This window comes from Sander vitreus, chromosome 22 (genome assembly GCF_031162955.1).
Source record: "Sander vitreus isolate 19-12246 chromosome 22, sanVit1, whole genome shotgun sequence".
Lineage (NCBI taxonomy): Eukaryota > Metazoa > Chordata > Actinopteri > Perciformes > Percidae > Sander > Sander vitreus.
Genome location: NC_135876.1, coordinates 9,583,844 through 9,603,520, shown reverse-complemented (window position 1 = coordinate 9,603,520; position 19,677 = coordinate 9,583,844). Strand labels below are relative to the sequence as shown.

At 39.4% G+C, this 19,677-nt stretch overlaps 1 protein-coding gene across 1 annotated transcript in view; it reads left to right on the top strand.

The window, feature by feature from the left end:
* The first annotated feature begins 212 nt into the window (after positions 1-212).
* Positions 213-19,677, top strand: part of c22h11orf65 (chromosome 22 C11orf65 homolog) — a 60,750-nt gene continuing 41,285 nt past the window's right edge. The window contains exons 1-2 of the mRNA XM_078281259.1: positions 213-236; positions 2,753-2,905. Of these exons, the coding sequence (XP_078137385.1) occupies positions 213-236; positions 2,753-2,905 (177 nt within the window). The remainder of the gene's footprint in view (positions 237-2,752; positions 2,906-19,677) is intronic.

Here is a 19,677-nt window from a genome sequence, read left to right as displayed (position 1 = left end):
TAATGACATTTATTTTCTAAGTGTTAGTACGCTCAGTGAAACTGAGTCCAGCGCGAGGGAGATCCGACTCAGAAGAGAAGAGGTTAGTGAGGCCAGCGTCTCCACGGCAGGTGGCAGTGCGCACGGATCTGCCGAGCCACGCATGGATGAAATAATGAAATAGTAAATAGGACTACAGTAACAGAAATATGTACAGAATTAAAACAGTCAAGATGGCCCAGTGTTTGGTGGACCGGGTACACCTTGTTCACTTAGAAACGCTTGAATTTTCAAGCTTTTTGGTCTAAACATCATACCCAAATTAAAAGTGGTACAGCTCCAATATACTTTGACACTCAGGGATGTGTGATGTTGGAAAGGAATCACTCTCAAGTTTTTGTTACAGGTGTCAGGGTGATTCTAGGCCTTACTGACACAGAGTTACAGAGGCCAGAATGGAGGGTTTTTATTCTGTAATCTGTAAAATGATTAAAATACACTGCTGTAAACACATCTAGTGAGATACAGACAACAGAATGTCATAGCCACGTCTCAGCTTACTACAGAAAAAATCCAGAAGCCAGAAGACTCAAAAATGGATTTTATATGAATTTGTTTCTACATATATGTCTGTGCGTTTTTCTGATTTCCATTTGAAAAGTGCAAAGAAAAAAGCCAATAAAATACTTCTCAAATACACAAACACACCCACATCAATCATACACATACTTTAAATAACTATATACATAAATATATAGAAATAAGTCATTCTAAATTATACAGGGTGTGATATGCTTATAGGAGGCCCTGTTTTTGCTTTGACACAACTACAGCCATTACAGGGTTAAAATTTCAGTGGCACATTTGGTATCTATCGACTTGTCTGCTCATTGGCTAAAAATGTAGACGGGTCTTATAGCATTTCAATCTAACTGGTCCGAGCAAATGTTGCGTCAGAGGAGTCTTCAGCTTTCCATTGGTGTATCACAGGCAAACCTGCACTGATTGGCTTATACCAGGTGTCTATTGAAATCTTAGAAGTCATAGAATACAGTGATGCCCACATCAAGTTGCTAGGACCCTCAGGAGAGAAGCGAGCTGCGATACAAGTACGGAAATTAAAAACAGTTTAGCGATTTTACGTTGTGATTTGGCCAGAAACGTCAAGATTGTGAGGCGAACAGCTCGTTTTGGATATAATGGCTTGGATATTCCATTTCCTTGGACTCTTGGGGATTTAAGTAAAAAAGATTTTGGGCTGAAGGGACAAGGAAAAAGGTATGGATGCACTAGACACCAGCTGAGCAGTTTACACTGTATTGTTTTATTTTCCATAACTTTGTAGCAGTTGTATAACTGCTATAAATCATCTTATGCTTTGTGTGTGGGCTTAATTGAATCACGAGAGACTAAGCTTTCAATTGGTGTGTCGCATGGCTGTATATTTTGAAGATTAAATGCTTTAAAGTTATAAAAACGTTTATGAGTGGAGGTTACAGCGACGCCACAGCCACAAGGTGTGCCGTACAAGGTACAGTGAACCTTAAGAGTTAATAGCCTACAAATAATCCACGGGATCAATTACGCATCACATGAGTTTGCCCACCCGACACAGCATTTGTTCCTGGGGAGATGGATCCGTGCGTCCCGCCTCCTGTGCGCCATGGATGTCTGAGCCTCAGCAACTACTTACTATAAAGATACAATCTGCCTGTTCCCAGCATTAACACAACACTTTGCGATGGTTAGCTTGTTACCTGTGACGATATATGCTAAATGTAACGTCTATTTCACATTAGCAAGTGATTGACCTATCTGGGTGCGTTTTGAGATGGCTGATGAAGTTCAACACACCTGGCATGTAGCTGTTCGCTTACTGCCGCTGTTTACGAAGTTATTGAAAGCAAAACTAATGACAAAAGGCACAACTCCGGGACGCCTTGGTGTCGCCATCGTCAATGCATTTTTGTATATGTGAGTGCGCGCACATAGGCATAGCGCATGCGTTACGTTGCACATTATAACAAAGGGCAGGGGACATGCAGCTCATCATACATCGTCGAGTCGCAAGTCAAGTCTGAAGTCAGCTGTTTGTGCGACTTAAGTGTGACTCGAGTCCGAGTCTCAGACTCGAGTCCCCATCTCTGATGTATGTGCCCTTTAAGCGCTTTTTTCCAAGAGCAACTGTACAGCAGGCTGCTAGAAGTGCCTGTAAAATTACTGCAGCTACATTAGCCATCATTTACTTAGATTTTACCTCTTTTTAAAACATAATGTTTCGGAGAACTACAGTATGCTATGTTTTTATATAAACTGACAAACTGTCCCTTGGTTAGCTCGTTAATATTTAAATCAAAAGAAAACCGTGATCTTGAACATTAATAAAACAGACTTATACTTACTAATATAAAGCTGCAGGATTTGACTGCTTTCAAGCATAAAACAGTACATTCATTTTAACTTTTCTGACAGAAACACAACAGTGTTCACATTCCCATTTTAAAGGCTTGATGCAAGTGTGTTTGCATTTGTGCATTTAACAATGTCCTCATGAGATACAATCAATGTGTCAGCAGCAGCCTGTGGGTTTTTCATTTAGTATCCTTATAAAGGCTGAAAGGGCTGCTTTGACAGCCAGTCTACTATGCACACAATGTGTTACTTCAAAGAAAAAGTTGTACTGACCTACTAGAGCCCACACTAGTCCCCCACACACTTAAACACAAACAGTCTATATGATATAAACAATGTGGTGTGAATCGCATGAGAGCAGGTAGGATATCAGCTGGAGGCGTGGACTCGTGTCCTGCAGACCATCTCACCCCCCAGGGAATCTGCCTGTATAGCTGCCAAGTATTTGTATCGAGCCGTCAACATCAGGGAGAGGAGAAACCGTCGAGTGTCACGGAGGGTGAAGCAGCTGAAGGTGAATCTGTCCCTCCAGGATGTCTCAAACGCCAGGGCAAACATTGAAATTCAATGCATTCCTGCAGCATTTGTTATTGTTGCAATATAACCGGCACGCGTTTAGATGGAAAAACACTGGGATAGAAAAATTAAAATGAAATAAATATAAAAACACTTGGATGTTGTTGATGTTTCTGTGTGCATAAAACTATTGCTGATTTGTATATGGGAATCATTTTTTACAGTATGTGAAGGAGCATTAAATGTGTCAGTTTTATTTTTGCATGCACAAGCCCAATGCCTCTCTAGCTAGAAAGGTTGCAGAAATTACTATTTGGTGTTTTAATGTTTAATAAAATCCAAATTTTCACAAGTTGATTTAAGAGATCTGTTACACTCAGTATGTGTTTGGAGAAAGACAAACAAACTGTGTGGAGATGACAACACAAAAAAGTGGTTTGTATAAATCATTGTTTTTGTATTAGTAGAGTAACAGTATAATTGGGATTGCATGTATTTTTTTTTTAAAGGTCAGACTGTAACTATAATGAATTAAATTTGAAATGCAATGCAAATCAATCTTGACTAATTAAACTTTAAAGTCCTACTTGGAGTACTTTAATTATCAGCGTGCAAAACACATGCATATGTTCCTTTTACGGGTGTTTAGCGCAAAAAAAATGATTTATACCTGCCAAAGACTTATAACACTTTTGAATGCTCCATTAAAATGTCTACATTGTCACATTTAAAAGTGTACAATGTTTTGAGCACCTGTACCTGACGAAGAGCAAATTTGGCCTCAAAATGTTTTACTTTTTAATGTGAAGAAACTGGGTGCATTTATAGCATTTATCATGTTGCATTTCATTGGAAGTAATAGCTGCCACCAGTGTTATGAATTATAGTGGACATTTCTTAGTGTTGTTTTTATTTCAGATTAAAAAAATACCAACAGCACATACATGTTCCAGACAGCAAAAATAGAATGACATACGTTGCCATGGCGACCGGCCAGCCTCACATTGGGACTTTGTTAAATGCAGGACATGTGGGAATGGGCTGTGTGGTTTTGCATATAAAGACACAGCAGAAAGAGAGAAAGAAGATTTTGATCCGATACTGTAAGAGAATCTGCCCTAAGGCTGGCATTGCTGTGAATGCAGGAGAGGAGCTGCCATTGTCAAGAAATGTAGACACATTTGTGTGCATGTTCATGGTGGTGTTGCATGGTGGTGTTGCAGGTATCAGGCATTATATCGCATGGTCATATTAGTCAACCATGTGTCTTGTTGATCATTGTCATCATTGCTAAAGCTAAATCATAGCCTAGTGTCACTCAACAAAGCAAATGCTAAAATGGTAGCAGGAGCCAATGACGACAATTGCACAATTATTTTTTATTATGGATGATGTTGTGGATCATTATGGATGATCCTTGCTGGCAGTACGCCATGTCTCCATTTCTTTTTCAATCCACAGCTGAGACTCTCCCTCCCTTGTCTTCACTGTCTGGATGCTACAAGAGAGGCTAATTGTGTCCCTGTCATCTGCGAGAGAGAAAGACCGGTACAATGAAAAGAGACAGAAATGGTTCTTTATCCTTTTTGGAGGTGTATGAAGATTTGTGCTATGTATTTTACCACTAAACACAACCTGAAAGCTAAATGGCTTTAAAGTGTTCATGACAAAGAAATAACTACATTTCCCTATGACACGGTGTGAAGGCAGGCAGTGTGAATTATTGAGCAAACACAGAAAGTGTAACAAGACCACAGACAGGAAAACTAAGGGTTTAAAGGATGCAATCTCTTAATGTGCTACATGTTACCTTTATAAATACTGCCACTGTCTAAAATGTAATTGTTAAACTTTGGCATGGTTAACACCTACCCATCTCCATGATTTGTTTTCCTCAGAAACAAGATTACATTTTCACTGGAGACCAACCTAAAGTTGGTTCCTCTATTTGGCCCGAAAGAACAGGCTGACGGTTCATGCTCTACACTGAGATCTAAAAAGGAAACCCACTTACAAAATCTAGAATATTATGTGAAGATAAAACTGTAATAATAAAAAGAATAAAAAAAAGGTATCCTGACAAATGATAGTGTTTGTGGTTGGCCTTTAATCATATTCAGAAAAATATGAGGAAAAAATGCCAAAATATATAATCTCTTTTTTCTTTCTTTCTTGTATCTCACGGCTTCTGTAAATGTGTGCGACTTTACCAGCTGATATATTTATATTTTTTCAATCTCAGCATGTAATGGGTCTTTTATGACTGTGATGCTGCAATTTACTTTCGGAATATGCATACATCAGAGTCATAATTTAACACAGTCCTTTTGTTCTATAATTAGTCACATTTTAGCTGCAGTATCTGAGAGGTTGTTGGGATTTTCTGAACACAAGTGTTGTCCCTTAATTGTACCAGTGCATCTAAACAGTTTCAGCTATGATTTTGTCAGTCCTGAGCTTCAGAACGTGTAACGAAAAGCACTGAAGATTATTTTTGGGGCATTTTAGGCCTTTATTTTGCAGGATAGCTGAATTTGTGAAAGGGGAGAGAGAGAGAGAGAGAGAGAGAGAGGGGAATGACATGCAGCAAAGGCCGCTGCGACAAGGACTGCGCCTTTGTACATGGGGTGCACGCTCTACCAGGTGAGCTATCTAGGCACCCTGATGAAAAGCACTTTCTGGTGCTGATATATCAAGCCCTCCTTTAATCTCATTTAGTTTCCAGCTGTGCGGCAGTTTTTAGCCTTTTTTTATAATTCAAACGTGATGTGCATTAACAATGAGCTGTGACATGCAGCCTGAGAATCTTCCCAGCGATTCACCAGGCTGCACATACAGCAGTTAACGAAATGTATAAGTATCTGCACTCACAGCATTGGCTGAACACAACAACAGCAGCCTTGAAGTGTTTTTAAACAATAAAACAAGATGGAACGATATTTCTTGCCCTCGCTGTCACATCATAACAGAGCTCATTGCCGACTGTTTTTATGGACAGGGTTTAGCATAAAATCCTCTTTATCTTGATGTTGGGAACAGGAAATAAGAGTGGAAAAATACAGCTGAGGGCCAACAATATACGGTGGGATAAACAAAGTTTCTGTTTTCCATCTAAATGATGTCTGAATGCATGACGCAGATTCTCTGGTCTGAGGGTGAAAACTGCCGCTGACCTTGTGTTGGTGGTACAGTCATGTTTATCTTTTAGCCTTGTTTAAATGTGCATTTATCATTTAAAAACTAAACAAGCTCGGAGTGAATGGTAAACACTCTGGGTTCACACTGCTGGAATTGTCTTTTCACGACTGCTTTACTACAGATTCATAGAAATGGGATTCAACAACATGTTTACACATGTTGTCTTTGAAGTTGTCTTTTACTTATTTAAGACATAAAAGTGCTTTATTTAAAATTGGTATTAGATTTGTAAATACAGTATTTCTTAATATTTCTGCTATTACCCGACCAAAATTCCTAACACACAGTATGTCAGTTATATCAAAATGAATAATGAATATTTCTTCCTTTACCTGCTTCTGAGCTTCTCATACACATGTATAGTCCTCTAGCAAGTAAAACATGAACAGACTGTAGTTATTTAATTTGTAGAATATACTTTATTATTCCGCCACACAAAGCATTTTTGCATTTCATGTTAATCCTGGCAAAGAGCTTACAATTTAGCAAATGAATTCCAATCCAGGATGCTGAGTGGATGATTTAGGAAGGATTTGGATTTAGGATTTGCCCATTCCCATTGAACTGGGACAAAAAGTTTTATCTCAATAATGAATAAAATCTCATTCAAATCCCTCTGTTCAGGGATCAGCATTGATCAGTGATCCGGCGAGCATCCAGGCTATGAGGGACTGTGTGAAGAAACGACCAGCGGTGACTCAACGTGGTTTGACATTACTAACGGTAATTTTCTTCTAATAAGCAACAAAAGACACTAATAAGGCTGTGCCCGTTATCTGGTTTCTCTTTGAGTGTAATTTGGTATAACAGTAACTAAATATAAAAGCAATATATGCAGTTTCTAATTACAGCATAATGTGGGTGTATGGTGTCTATCATTACTGTAATCAGGGTATAACTGCGTCTGTTTTCTGTCTAATAAAGATCACAGTATTTCTATTTAGTTTTAATTAAAAAAAAAAAAAAAGCTTATTACTTCCTAATAATGAACTAATTACAGCATCATTTAGGTATATGGTGTCTAGGGTATAACTGTTAAAGCTATAGTGCGTAGTTTCTGTCTCCCCCATTAGGAATTCTAAGTAATGACAACAACATTGTCGGTGAATCCACATGACACAAGCCTTCCGTGATCGTGCACCACCCCCACCCCTCCTACGCAGGAAAGTCACAGGACTACACCATGTTCTGAACGTAGCCATACTGAGAAGTACAGAGAGAGTTTTGTGGAGCTGATAGTCTTAATTAGCTTTGCAGAAACTCATTTGGCAATGGCTTGAATGTAACAGATGTTCATTAATATCAAAAAGTTACACACTAGCTTTAATTTACTGTCTAGTTAAGTCCACATTATTTCTAGTTTGGTCTAATTTGATACAAAGTATGTCTTATTTTGTCATATTAATGTACTCTAAAATAAGAGCCACTGTCGCTGCGTCTGGAGCTTAGCGTCAAGACGAATGCTTTGGTTTTAAAAAAAAAAAAAAGCAAACAAACCAGAGTGTTTATTTCTCCTATCCTAAAATGTATCTGTGGTCTAGCCAGACCTTACTCCACAGCGCTGTATTATTCCAGTGATCTACAGCTATTTACTATACACAACCCCCCCCCCCAACACCTACCTCTCTCTTTACAGTTCTAGGGAAGGATGTTTGGCTTTATCTTGTGTTTGGGCTAAATGTCCTGTGGAGATTTGTTGTGTATATACACACAGATAATGCAGTGTGGTTTGACCACTGGCCTGCATCCTGCCTGTTGCTGACTAAACTAGAGGAAGACAATGGACCCCCATGGATCGTCCTCAGGGGTCCCAAATGAAACGTCTGGTCCTTCTCATGCTGCTGGGTACTTTTAAAAAGGTCATAATTTAATGCTGTTGTTACAGGACAAATGTTCTGTAAAATGGTGTTGGTTATAAATGTAGACACAAACAATGTGACTGTCAGATTGATTCGAGATAAATAAAACTTCTCATAATAATGAAATAACAGTAATTAGTTATTAGTTTTATTTTTATGTCAGCTGTACTTTGTGTTTATTGCTAATTAATTAAGGTTAGCATGCTAAAAAGCTAGACTAAGATGGTGAACATGGTAAACATTATACCTGCTAAACGTTAACATGTTAATACTGTCATTGTAGGCATGTTAGCATGCCAGTGTTAGCATTTACCAAGTGTAGCATATTTCAGCTGATATTTCTACTTGATGTTATTTGACTTACAGCAAACTACAGCAACGAGACATAACCACCCACTTAAACTCATCATGTCCTTTAGACACACATACATTCCTACTTATTTTTATTTCAACCAGGACTTGCATGACCTCCTACAATAACTGACTTCTTGAGGAGCTGAATTTTGTGGCCTGACCACAAATTCCAAACTGTCTGAGTGAACTTGTTTTAGATCACAACATCACTGTTCATGTACATTTGTGTACATGTACATTTAAGAGTAAGCTTAAAACTCTCCTCTTTGATAACGCTTATAGTTATGGCTGGCCCAGGTTTGCCTTGGACTAGCTCTTAGTTATGCTGCTATAGTTTTAGACTGCCGGGGGGCTTCCTTTGACACACTGAGCTCTTCTCTCTTTCTGTGTGAATTCATGTCCCAGTAATGCTTGTTGCTAACTTAGCTCCGGGGAACTTATTCCCGGAGTCCTAATTCTCGCCTCGCAGATTTACTTGGATTGGGGTGGCACCTAAATGTTTTTTTGCAGCTGCTGCCGTGGTCCTGCTCGACGCCCTGCTACGCCCTGCTACCTGCTACTACGATTATTTCTAGTTATAGTTCTATTATCATTATTGTTACTATAATTGTCACTACACATCATACCAACTGCTATAATTATTATGAAATCATATTTCTGTTTCTCTAACCGGCAGCGGCAAATGGCTGCCCCCTGCCTGGTTCTGTCAGAGGTTTCTGCCTGTTTAAAGGAAGTTTTTCCTCACTACTGTCGCACTAAATGCTTGCTTTTGGGGGGGAATTGTTGGGTCTTTGTAAATTATAGAGTGTGGCCTAGACCTACTATATCTGTGAAGTGTCTTGAGATAACTTCTGTTATGATACTATAAATAAAATTGAATTGAATTAAATTGTTCCATGTATCCTTTATTGGACATGCCTCATCTACCACGTCCTACCATGATATTGTGAGCTCTGCATAATAAACAAACTACTCAGCTGTATCATCATCAGCTTGTAGTGTTATATACCATATGTTTTGACTTTTTTCTTTCGTTCCATGGTTTTAAATCTTTTTTCCTGTGATTGCTGTTGACATGCTTTCTCTTTATCCCCCAGCATCTAAGAGCCAACTGAGCAATCAGACGTTTAATTCTGTTAGGATAAGGTTGGAATGAGAGCTCAGTGGTGTATGTTTGTGATTAATGGGACCTGTGTGTGCAGGCGAGTTCTCCACATATATAAACCTCAGAGGTGATTACGAGGGGGAGATTGGTTTTATGGGAACTTTACAGAGCAATAAGCCACAATGAAAGTCACTCCAATGTCGGAGATCATGCTGAGAACTACTACTAAACATTTAATGGTTAAACAGCCTCCTTATCGCCCTGGCATGGGATTGTATTGCCTCCTGAGTAGAAGGTGAAAGTCCCTACTTGGTGGGATAAGTCCTTGCTGATGCTTTACGCTCTATAAAGCAATAGTTTCCGATAAACCACTTGGAGTCAGACAGGGGCGGACTGGGACAAAAATTCAGCCCTGGCACTGTAGCCACACCAGCCTACATTACCACGTCCATGCAGCCCCACCCACGGACACGTACATTCACTAATTACATTTGTGTACAGATGGTGAAATAATATAGGCAGTACCTTATGTAACAGATTTTTAAACATTTAATGTAAGTAGTAAAGAGCACACGTTTATAACAAATTTACACATACTGCCTGTTTATGCTGTTTGTATGCTGTTGCTGTCATCAGGGGCGCAACTACCCAGTGTCAGAGGGGTATGCAGTAACAATTTTGGCGCCCAAAAAAAAAAAAGTGTGCTTTAAATAATAAAGGTTCATCTTTCAAAGTATGTCAGCGACGTTAACGGTCGCCCGGTTGCCCTTGGCAACCAAATTGTGACAATTGGCAACCTAATCATCACCCCTGGTTGATGTGATTTGAGTGGTGCGTAGCTTTCCATCTCTATCTGCACTATTTCTTCCCCCAAAAAGGACACAGTGAATAGGTTGGTCAACAGAACTTCATACTGAACATTTAGTTTTGTGTGGTCTAACTAATAGAACGCCTACCTGATGTCATCACTGGTCTCATCTCTACCTGATGTCATCACTGGTCTCATCTCTACCTGATGTCATCACTGGTCTCATCTCTACCTGATGTCCTCTAAAATGTTATATACTAACATTGAGGAAATGCAGTAATGATTTAGAAACGCACAACAGCAGCAACATATAAAAAAATAATTACTTTTTTATTTTATTTTTTATTTTTTAACCATTGTTTTGGGGCCCCACACGGTGCTGTGCCACTATGCGCCGCATATAGCGCATACCCACTTTTTGCCCCACTGGCTGTCATTCTCTACAGTAGAGTCACTGATGTCACTGTCTGTCTATTCGATTGTCCGTGTGTCTCTCCGTTGACACTGTACATATTGTCTGTCTGGTTCTCCATCTTTTTATTTGTTTTTAACTCTCTAACTTTGCAATTTAAATATGTTTTCATGGCTGTCTGTGATTATACTTCAGGGTTTGTCCTTGCTCAGAATTGGCCTTTTGGAAATTTTGAGGGTAAAAGACTTCCATTCCTATCCATTGATTCAAGAAAACTCCGCCGAGCTGAACAACAATGCCACTTCTACTAAAGACCATGCAGATGTGGACTCTGTCATAACTGGCCAAGGTAGGCTTACATAGGCCACGTTTGGCAGCTAGGCTAATTTGTATGAAAATGAAGAAATGTGGACTCTTCAACTCCTCTGTTGACCAACTGGCCTCCGTCCTGTCTTGTTCTCTTACGCAGGCGGTTTGTTATTTTTGTTCTGTACTGCTTCAGCCTGGCCGATATCTCTCAACCTTATATAGGCTATGTTTTAGTACTCCCTTATTGTTATTCTTGTTATTACTATCACATGTTCCTGTTGAAGCATATAGCTTCTTAAAGTTCTGGAAGATACCAAGTGTTTACAACTGCAGCTTGCATGTGCATTGCATGTGACCTCTCTTTTGTGAGCTGGAATGTAAAGGGCTTGAATTTACCAGTCAAGTGCAATAAGATGTTAAATCACCTACACATCCTGCATACAATGGTAGCCTTTCTACAAGAAACCCATTTGGGGGCCTTGGCGCGCACAAAATTAAGGCGTAAATGGGTTGGGCAATTATACCACTCTAATTTTTCTAGCAGGTCAAGGGGGGCAGCTATAATAATTCATAAAGCAATCCCATTTAGAGCACTCCATACTGTTGCGGACCCTAACAGGCGCTATGTTTTTGTGTCAGGCACTTTATATAACATGCCAGTAGTTTAGTGCCAGTATATTCCTGGCTATTATAGTAACTGACCTATTAGAAATAAATAAAACATTTAAAGACTTATATAGTGCTCTCTACACATCTGAACGTAACACTGACCCTCAGGCATTGACATCCTTCTTTAATCAAATAAAAATAGAAATGCCTACCATCACTTCTAGCCAGAAGGAGACCCTTGACCATACTCTCGCTGGGGATGAAATTATTAAGGCAATCTGCTCTATGCAATCTGGCAAGTCCCCTGGACCTGACAGACTGCCAATAGAATTTTACAAAAAGTTCTCTGACCAAATTGTGCCTCTTTTATTAAACATGTTCAGCAAATGCTTGTTGTCTGGCACACTGCCTCCCTCTCTCCATCAAGCTTCTATTTCCCTAATATTGAAAAAGAATAAAGATCCAGACTCTTGCTCCTCATACCGCCCCATATCATTACTGAATGCAGACATTAAGATTCTTGCTGGATATGACAACACTTGATTCCAGAGTCCAGTTGTTTAATTAGCATGAACAGGGCTTTATGGTCAAGTTGAAAAATGTAGGATTGACTTAGGCTACTGCTTTTACTGCTAAATTGTACAATAACACAATCATGTTATGGATACAAAACGTTGATTGGTGAAGTGTAATGTTTTCTACATTCTATTGATCAAACATTATCAGTGATGTTGAATATAGCCTACAGTGTAATGGACCACCACAGTTCATGCATACATGTGAACCGTGGATTAATTGCAGAGTTTAACCTACATATAGTAGTGTAAAACTAAACACTACGTGAATGGGGCACAGCAGAAAGACGCTGCTTGTTCAGGGTTTTCATGTGTAGGCTACTTCTATAGGCCTACACTTCGCATCAGGTGTTAAAACCAACTGTACCAAAACACCGAATTAGACTATTGTTTAACGCGACAACGAGACGTTTTTAACCGGTAATGAAACTATCTCAATTTAATACTGATGCCGTCAGACGGCCGCGCGGACAGACAGCAGTTGGAGCTCCGGCGAAGCTCTGCGTCCGTCAGCAGCAGCATGATCACCAGGAGGGTCCAGTACAGCCTGAACCCTGTAAATGGAGATCCCGTTTGAAGGTGACATGCTTGACTTTGACTGAACGTTCCAATTTGAGTAACCTCTGGATGAGTTGGTCGGCCCATCTCGGGACCAGGCCGACCGTTGCCGACTGGCCAAATGCTTAATATTTATTATTATTATTATTAATGTAATAATAATAATTATTATAACCATGGTGAAATCGTTTTGTAACATAGTTTTTATTTTTGTTTTTCCCTTTATTCATAATTTTCTTTTTTTTCCATCTCTTTTACACCTATGTGACCAACACTGTAGTCAACCCTATCAGCCTATCACCAGCAATATTAGATCTTGGTAGAAGCATGACGCTGATGAGATTTATTCCTTCAGGTATTGAAATTTGGATTGAATGATTGGCAATTCAGTCACAAAACCAACAATACTGTAAAGATCATGGCTTGGGTTCAAATGACTACTTTGTTAAGATAAGAGGACCTTTATTAATGGTTACAATGATAAGGCACAAATGAACAAGCTGTTTTGTGTTTAGTTTGGAGGACTTGTGGGGGTGCTGGTTCTATTTCACCATTTAGCTTCTGCTTCATGTCATTACCTACACCAACCCCTCTTCCACCTCTCAACATTCATATCACTCCTCACTGCTTGCATGGCTGCTAAAACTAATATTCTTTCACGACCACAGTGTTGTCACAATACTGCAAATATACACATCTCAATGACATTATACTGCATAATGCAATACAACGAGCAAGAGATTCAGTTTTTATAACACCTAGAAAAATGAGGGAAAATATAAAATGGCTTTCTGAGGGTGACAAATATTACTGACTTACTTACAATCCCCATGGCTTCTCATTGTATTTATATACACAACACGCCAGAAATATATGAACAAGAAGATAAATAAACACATTCCTGTGTCTGTGTGTTTTTATAATGATGTACTGTGTATGTACTTGTCTATCAACCATTGCATTGTGTTTGTGTGTCTTTGTGGTTCCCAAAGCTTTTATAGAATCTTTCTTGTAAATGTTGCCAGAGATGAGACACTTATGTGGCTAGAGATGAACTGAAGACACCCATGAGACTCGATAACTACACAAGAGTTATGAAATTTGCAGAGAAAAGATCAAATGTATGCAATAAGATCTTCATTTCGGTTGGCGGGGGAAATAAACAGACCACATTTGTGGTTGTCTGCAGGATTGGACTGGCAGATTCACTTCTGCACAGCATGCTCCACAGTCAAATATAAACACAGTAAAGCTCCAAATCCTGGATAGTCTCCCAGTTTTTATGTTAGGCCAAGCACCACTTAACCTGATTCATTTTCAGTCCAGAAATGCCCCAGGCCTTCTTTATTGTTTGATGGAGAAGTGTGTGTATGCTTTGTGTGTGTACTGTATATGACAACGGGTGCTTATGTATGTTCTCTTCATCTCACCATTAATTTTATATATATCCGCTTATCCTGCTCAGAGTCACGGGAAGCTTGAATCTATCCCAGCATGCAATGGGATGAGAGGGATTTAAAGCCTGGACAGGTCACCAGTCCATCACAGGGGTCTCTTGATATGTGTGTGTGTGTGTGTGTGTGTGTGTGTGTGTGTGTGTGTTCTTTTCAAGCTATAAGTGCCTGCAGTCTTCTACGTTGTTATGGTTCACAGTGATTTTTCTCTTGTATCGTTAAAAGTGAAACGTAGCCTACTGTTGAAAAATATGAACATAATGCATGAATATAAAAAATGAAAATCATACTTAAACCTTTACATTACAATACAAGAAGAATGCTGTTTCTTTATTTTCATGTGTTCAACATGGATCATCAGCTGGTGAGGGACATGCAGCTTTAGCATCCAGTTTTTTAGCACAATATCATGTACGTAGCCATCAAGTGCATAGGTCCACTTTACAGGGTTGTAGTTTGTCGGCAGTGAGTTAGCTCAAAACATGACAAAATCAGATGGAGACTGCGTTTTCAACTTACTCATGAGGCTAACATTAGCTTAATTAACTAGCTACAGCTGATCAAATCTTCTAGAGACATTTGTCATTTTGGCAGTCGCTGAGAAATCTGAAATCTCTGCAATAAATGATCCATTGTTAAAAAAATGACAAAGAATTTAGAGCTGTAAACCAGGTGCCGTCAATTTAAACTGCATATGTGCCATGCAAGAACAGGTGTAGCAACAGTAACTAAGGGGGATAGGGATTAATGGTGAATGGTCAATCTTAATTGTGAACCACTGTGTAGTAAACACTGTCTGTTCAGTATGTGTTATGAGAGTCACTGAGAATGTGACAAACTAGGGGAAAGGTTCAGCTTCAGGGTGGCGAAAGTGACTCCAGCCATATTTGGCACAGAGAGCAGTTCTTTGGTTCGACAAGATATCGCTCTCAAGTGTTCTTGACATGCCAAGTAAGCGTTAGTGATGTGAGGAGACCACTCGATAACCCCAGCTGTCAGCTGTGTGGCAGTGGAGCACTGCTTTCTGTATATTGCTGCTAAAGATCTTTGACAGCAGATGTCCTCTACTGTCACCTGATCATTTTGTTGACAGTATTGGGATTTTGTGAGAATGCTCATCCTGAATTACAACAACGGTGTTTTGGTAGATAGAGTAAAACCGTACCACAGTTTTTTAAGGACCAGAACATGTTTTTCATGCAGATTCCATGTCCATATGTCTACATGCCTTGTGTTTTCTGATTGCAGTTTGACTGCAGGCATGTAGTTTCAAAGAAAAGTTGTTATACTATGGCTTGTTTGCATTATGCAGTATTTGTTCCCCAGTGGGCACAGTTAGAGTGCAATCTTTTTCTCTCCCAGTACAGATCCTGACACCTAAACTCAGATTTTAGTTTGATACCGAGTACTGATGTACCATTGCTTTCTTTTTCTCACTTATAAAAATGCAGAAAAATGGAGTCAATATGGGATGCCCTACAATAGGGGTTGTAATTCTTGGTCTGAGTCCAATTGAGACTTGTTTTCTCATTTCTAGTCATCACTCAACTGTTCCTATGAATTAAAGAAATTGTACAGACAAAAATGAAGAGAAAAGAAAATGAGGTAAAGCAGCCCTCCATGATTTAATTAAAAAATTATGGCTACAAATTTGCCTTTGTTGGGGCATAACCACGTTTTCTGTTGACTGACAGCATGATTTTTCCTATGAGCTGGCTCTCTTTGACTTCCATTTGTTGACACATAAAAGACTGCCAATTTTTATGGGGTCATGCTCACCCGGTGTAATTTAGTGTGTGTGTGTGTGTGTGTGTGTGTGTGTGTGTGTGTGTGTGGGTGTGTGTCGTAATGGGAAAACACACACACACACACACACACACACACACACACACACACACACACACACACACACACAATGTCCACAAGGTGAGCCACTGGAGCTTGTAATGCAGTGAGGTGCTGTTTACTCACTGAACTGCTGTTAGCCCATCATAGCTCCTGGATGCTGTGTGAGAAATAATAACCAGACAGCACAGTTTCCCATATCAATATTAAAATATTAAAGAACCATAGTGATGTGTGTGTGTGTGTGTGTGTGTGTGTGTGTGTGTGTGTGTGTGTGTGTCAGCCTTTGTCAATTTAATTGGACCAAACAACTGGAGAGCTAATTATATGAGCCTCTTTCTTTTAGCTTTCAGAAAGTTCTCTGTCTTGTTTTCCCTTGTTGCCACATAAAAGAAAAACGCTAACCAAACAATACCAATTGTATTCTAATAAAAGTCTTACTCAGTTTGCTTTATTGTACACTTAAATCTCTCCCTTAGGTTCCATATCATGCTCATTTTCAGGTTCAGTCATAGTCATTGTCCTCATTTAGGATCTGGTGGCCTGAGGGTAGAAGCTCCTCCTGACCTCTCACCTGACCTCAACTGATAGAAAAGGCTGTTACCCGGGTGGTCCTAAAGTCTGCTATCATATTTTTTGTCTTGCTGACATTACAGTAATGAGTAGGTTGTTGTACTGACACCAGCGGGTCAGGTCCTCTACTTCTATCAGGTAGGCCTGTTCATTGTTATATTATTATAAAGAAGACAGAAATCGTAGTTTTTTTTGTTAAAAAAAACAAACAAAAGAAAAAATGTTCTCACAATTCTTAGGATGCAAATTTTGGTGTATTTCTACCTTACGATATCAATAATGCATTGCTTTTTTGTATAAGGTATAGCCACTAGTTCCTAGCATTGGGATGTGAGCCAGATGCATTGTTTAAAAGGTATCCCACTGGGTTTCGTTCTTTATCAGGGTTTTCCCCACACTCAGGAGGAAATAACTGGGAGGGATTGATAGCCACTGAAGTGAGATAAGGCTTTTCAGACGCTGTGTCGAATTAAGGAGAACAAAAGCAAAACTTGTATCTTTTAACTCAAAAGCAGAGCATGGCAGAAATAATTTACTTTGTGCCAGCTGCGCTTGACAAATGGTGCTGTATACAGTACATGCTTTGGTTGAAAAGTTTGCATTATAGACTGTTTATAGTATCCTAAACATTGCAAATGCTCTACTTTCATTGTCCTTAAAGGTTAAAAGGATGAGCTAACCTTTAAAGGGGCGCTTTGCTGTTTTGGCCATTTCGCAATCGCTTTTTGCTTGCAGGTTTCTCTATAGAGCTCCCCCTACAGCTTCGGAATATATATATATATATATATATATATATATATATATATATATATATATATATATATATATATATATATATAATAATAACTATAATAATAATATATGTCCTATGTTTACTTGTGTCTGACTCCTCAATCGGTCAGTTTGCTGTTTCCTCTTTCTCTGTTCCTCAGACAATGCTTTCCTAGCTTTCTAATTCTTTTTTGCCGGCTCAGCCATGACGATAGCGTGAAAAACTCCATCGCTACCTTGTTAGCCGGTTCCTGAATGGGCGTGTGTGCAGTGCTGTGAAGCAATTCGTTACTTCGTGAGACCTGATATCACATGATCCTTCCTGACGCTGAGGCCGGCGGCTCGCCGGCTGAAAGTTGCAAGGGTGGTTTTTCCGCTTACAGGCGCTAGGGGGGAGCGAGACGACCACCATTCAACCCGAAAAAAAGTCATATAACCATTCCAATAACTCCGAAGTTGTTCAGTTAAGGTAAATTAAGCTAAAGCTAAGGGTCCACTCTGACCTACTGAATACCTCGTTCAGTCATTTCAGTGCTATATTTCATATATAGTTTTCAATATAGGCTGTTTATTGGTTTAGATATCAAATGCACATAAACTGGATCCTGAAATAGTATTTATTTGTAGATGAAGGAAAATGAGCCCACACACTGACAGTAAAGTGGATAGAGGTGGACGACGTCCATTCTGCTTTTAATGCAGTATTTCCTTCCCTTGCAAGCTAACAGCTAACCCACTAGCCAGCAGTCAAAATATCTCTCCAATCTTCTTATTTTCTTTTCACTGTACCTCCCCCATTTTGCTCTCAGGGTTGTACACGATTATATTCAACCATGCCGTCAGTTAGCAAGCTCATTAACTTGGTCACGAATGGGACAATATGTTCACACAGTTTATTCAAAAGACATATGTACCATGGACCTCCACCTGCAAACTGTTCCTGTTTTGTGGAGCAGTTTAAGATGTAAGTGTGCTTCAACAGAAGTGCTTGTTTAATGGTTGAACGCGGAAACCTCCACCTCCCACACCTTTATCTAAAAACCAGGGTAGGGCTAGTTTCTGAAATGTTTACATGCACAAAAACACAACTCAAAATACCAGATCATAACCAGGATATCACTGTGTCTGTAGTCTGGATCAACTGAGATACATTTCCAAGATAATTGTCTGAAATCCGGGCTGTGATGTCCCTCAACTTCTTCTCTCTCTCTTCTTCTGTGTGTTGCCGTTCTAAAAAATCCCTTTGCTTCGGAAAACAACCACAAACTTCAAGCTAGCAAGCTGCACACTGAAAATGTCACATTTTGAAGAAAATCTTGACCGTGCAACAAGGCAGGCCTGCATGTTTTTTTCGGTGAATGATTGCAAAGATTTACATAGAATTTGTTTACGGCATTTACTAACGTTTTGGGACCAATTGGCGGGGATAGCCCAAGACGATTGTGATTGGTTTAAAGAAATGCAAACAACCCAGAGTGTTTTTTTCTCCTATCCCAGAATGGATCTATGGAGATAGGTCAGGCAACGCAAGACTAATGTGTCTGTAAACAAATTTTTTTGAACTATAAAAACATTATCAAAAGTGGACAACTGACTAGTTGATAGTGTAACTGACCTTTAATACAGTTACCGGTGTGATACTGGTCTATTCTTCTCATATTTCTTTATTGTGTAAAATTCCAAACAGTGCTAGTAGGCATGTGGAAAAGCGTTCGGGGAGATCTCCACTGTTGCAATTTAGCACTTGAAGAGTGCTACTACCTTAAAGCTGCAAAGCTATTAACTGCAGTGATTGCAGTCCAACCCCGAGGAGACAAAGGGAGCGAGCATGCGTAAATATAACAACCCGCACAAAAAAGGCCTTTGTTCCAGTTAGTGGGAGAGTACACTGAACCACTGTGGGATGTGAATTGCACTGATAGACGGCTTCATCAAGCTGGTGTGTACTTCATGTTGTGCTGATAGCAAATTCTGTTGACGCCCGGTCGTGTGGCCATCAATGAACGAGGATCTCAAAACATTTGCAGTCATTGTGAATGTAATTACCCAAAGGGTCAAATAAAGGCTATGTGGACTCTCAGGAAACAGTGCATGATGTTATTGCACTTCAGTAATTTGAGGGTCATTAATAGCTCATACATTTATGGGTAGTGTGTCATCATTTACGTAAAATGTAATCACAATCAGTCCCTGTGATTTCAGTCAAAGTTTGCTAATTTAAAGAGGCACAAAAATGTGAAATAACTCTATCTCTAACACTAGATACTGTAGATAGAAGGTCATACAATGCCAGGCCTTTTTGTACATTTATTATAGGACTAACTAAAGTTACCGTAATAA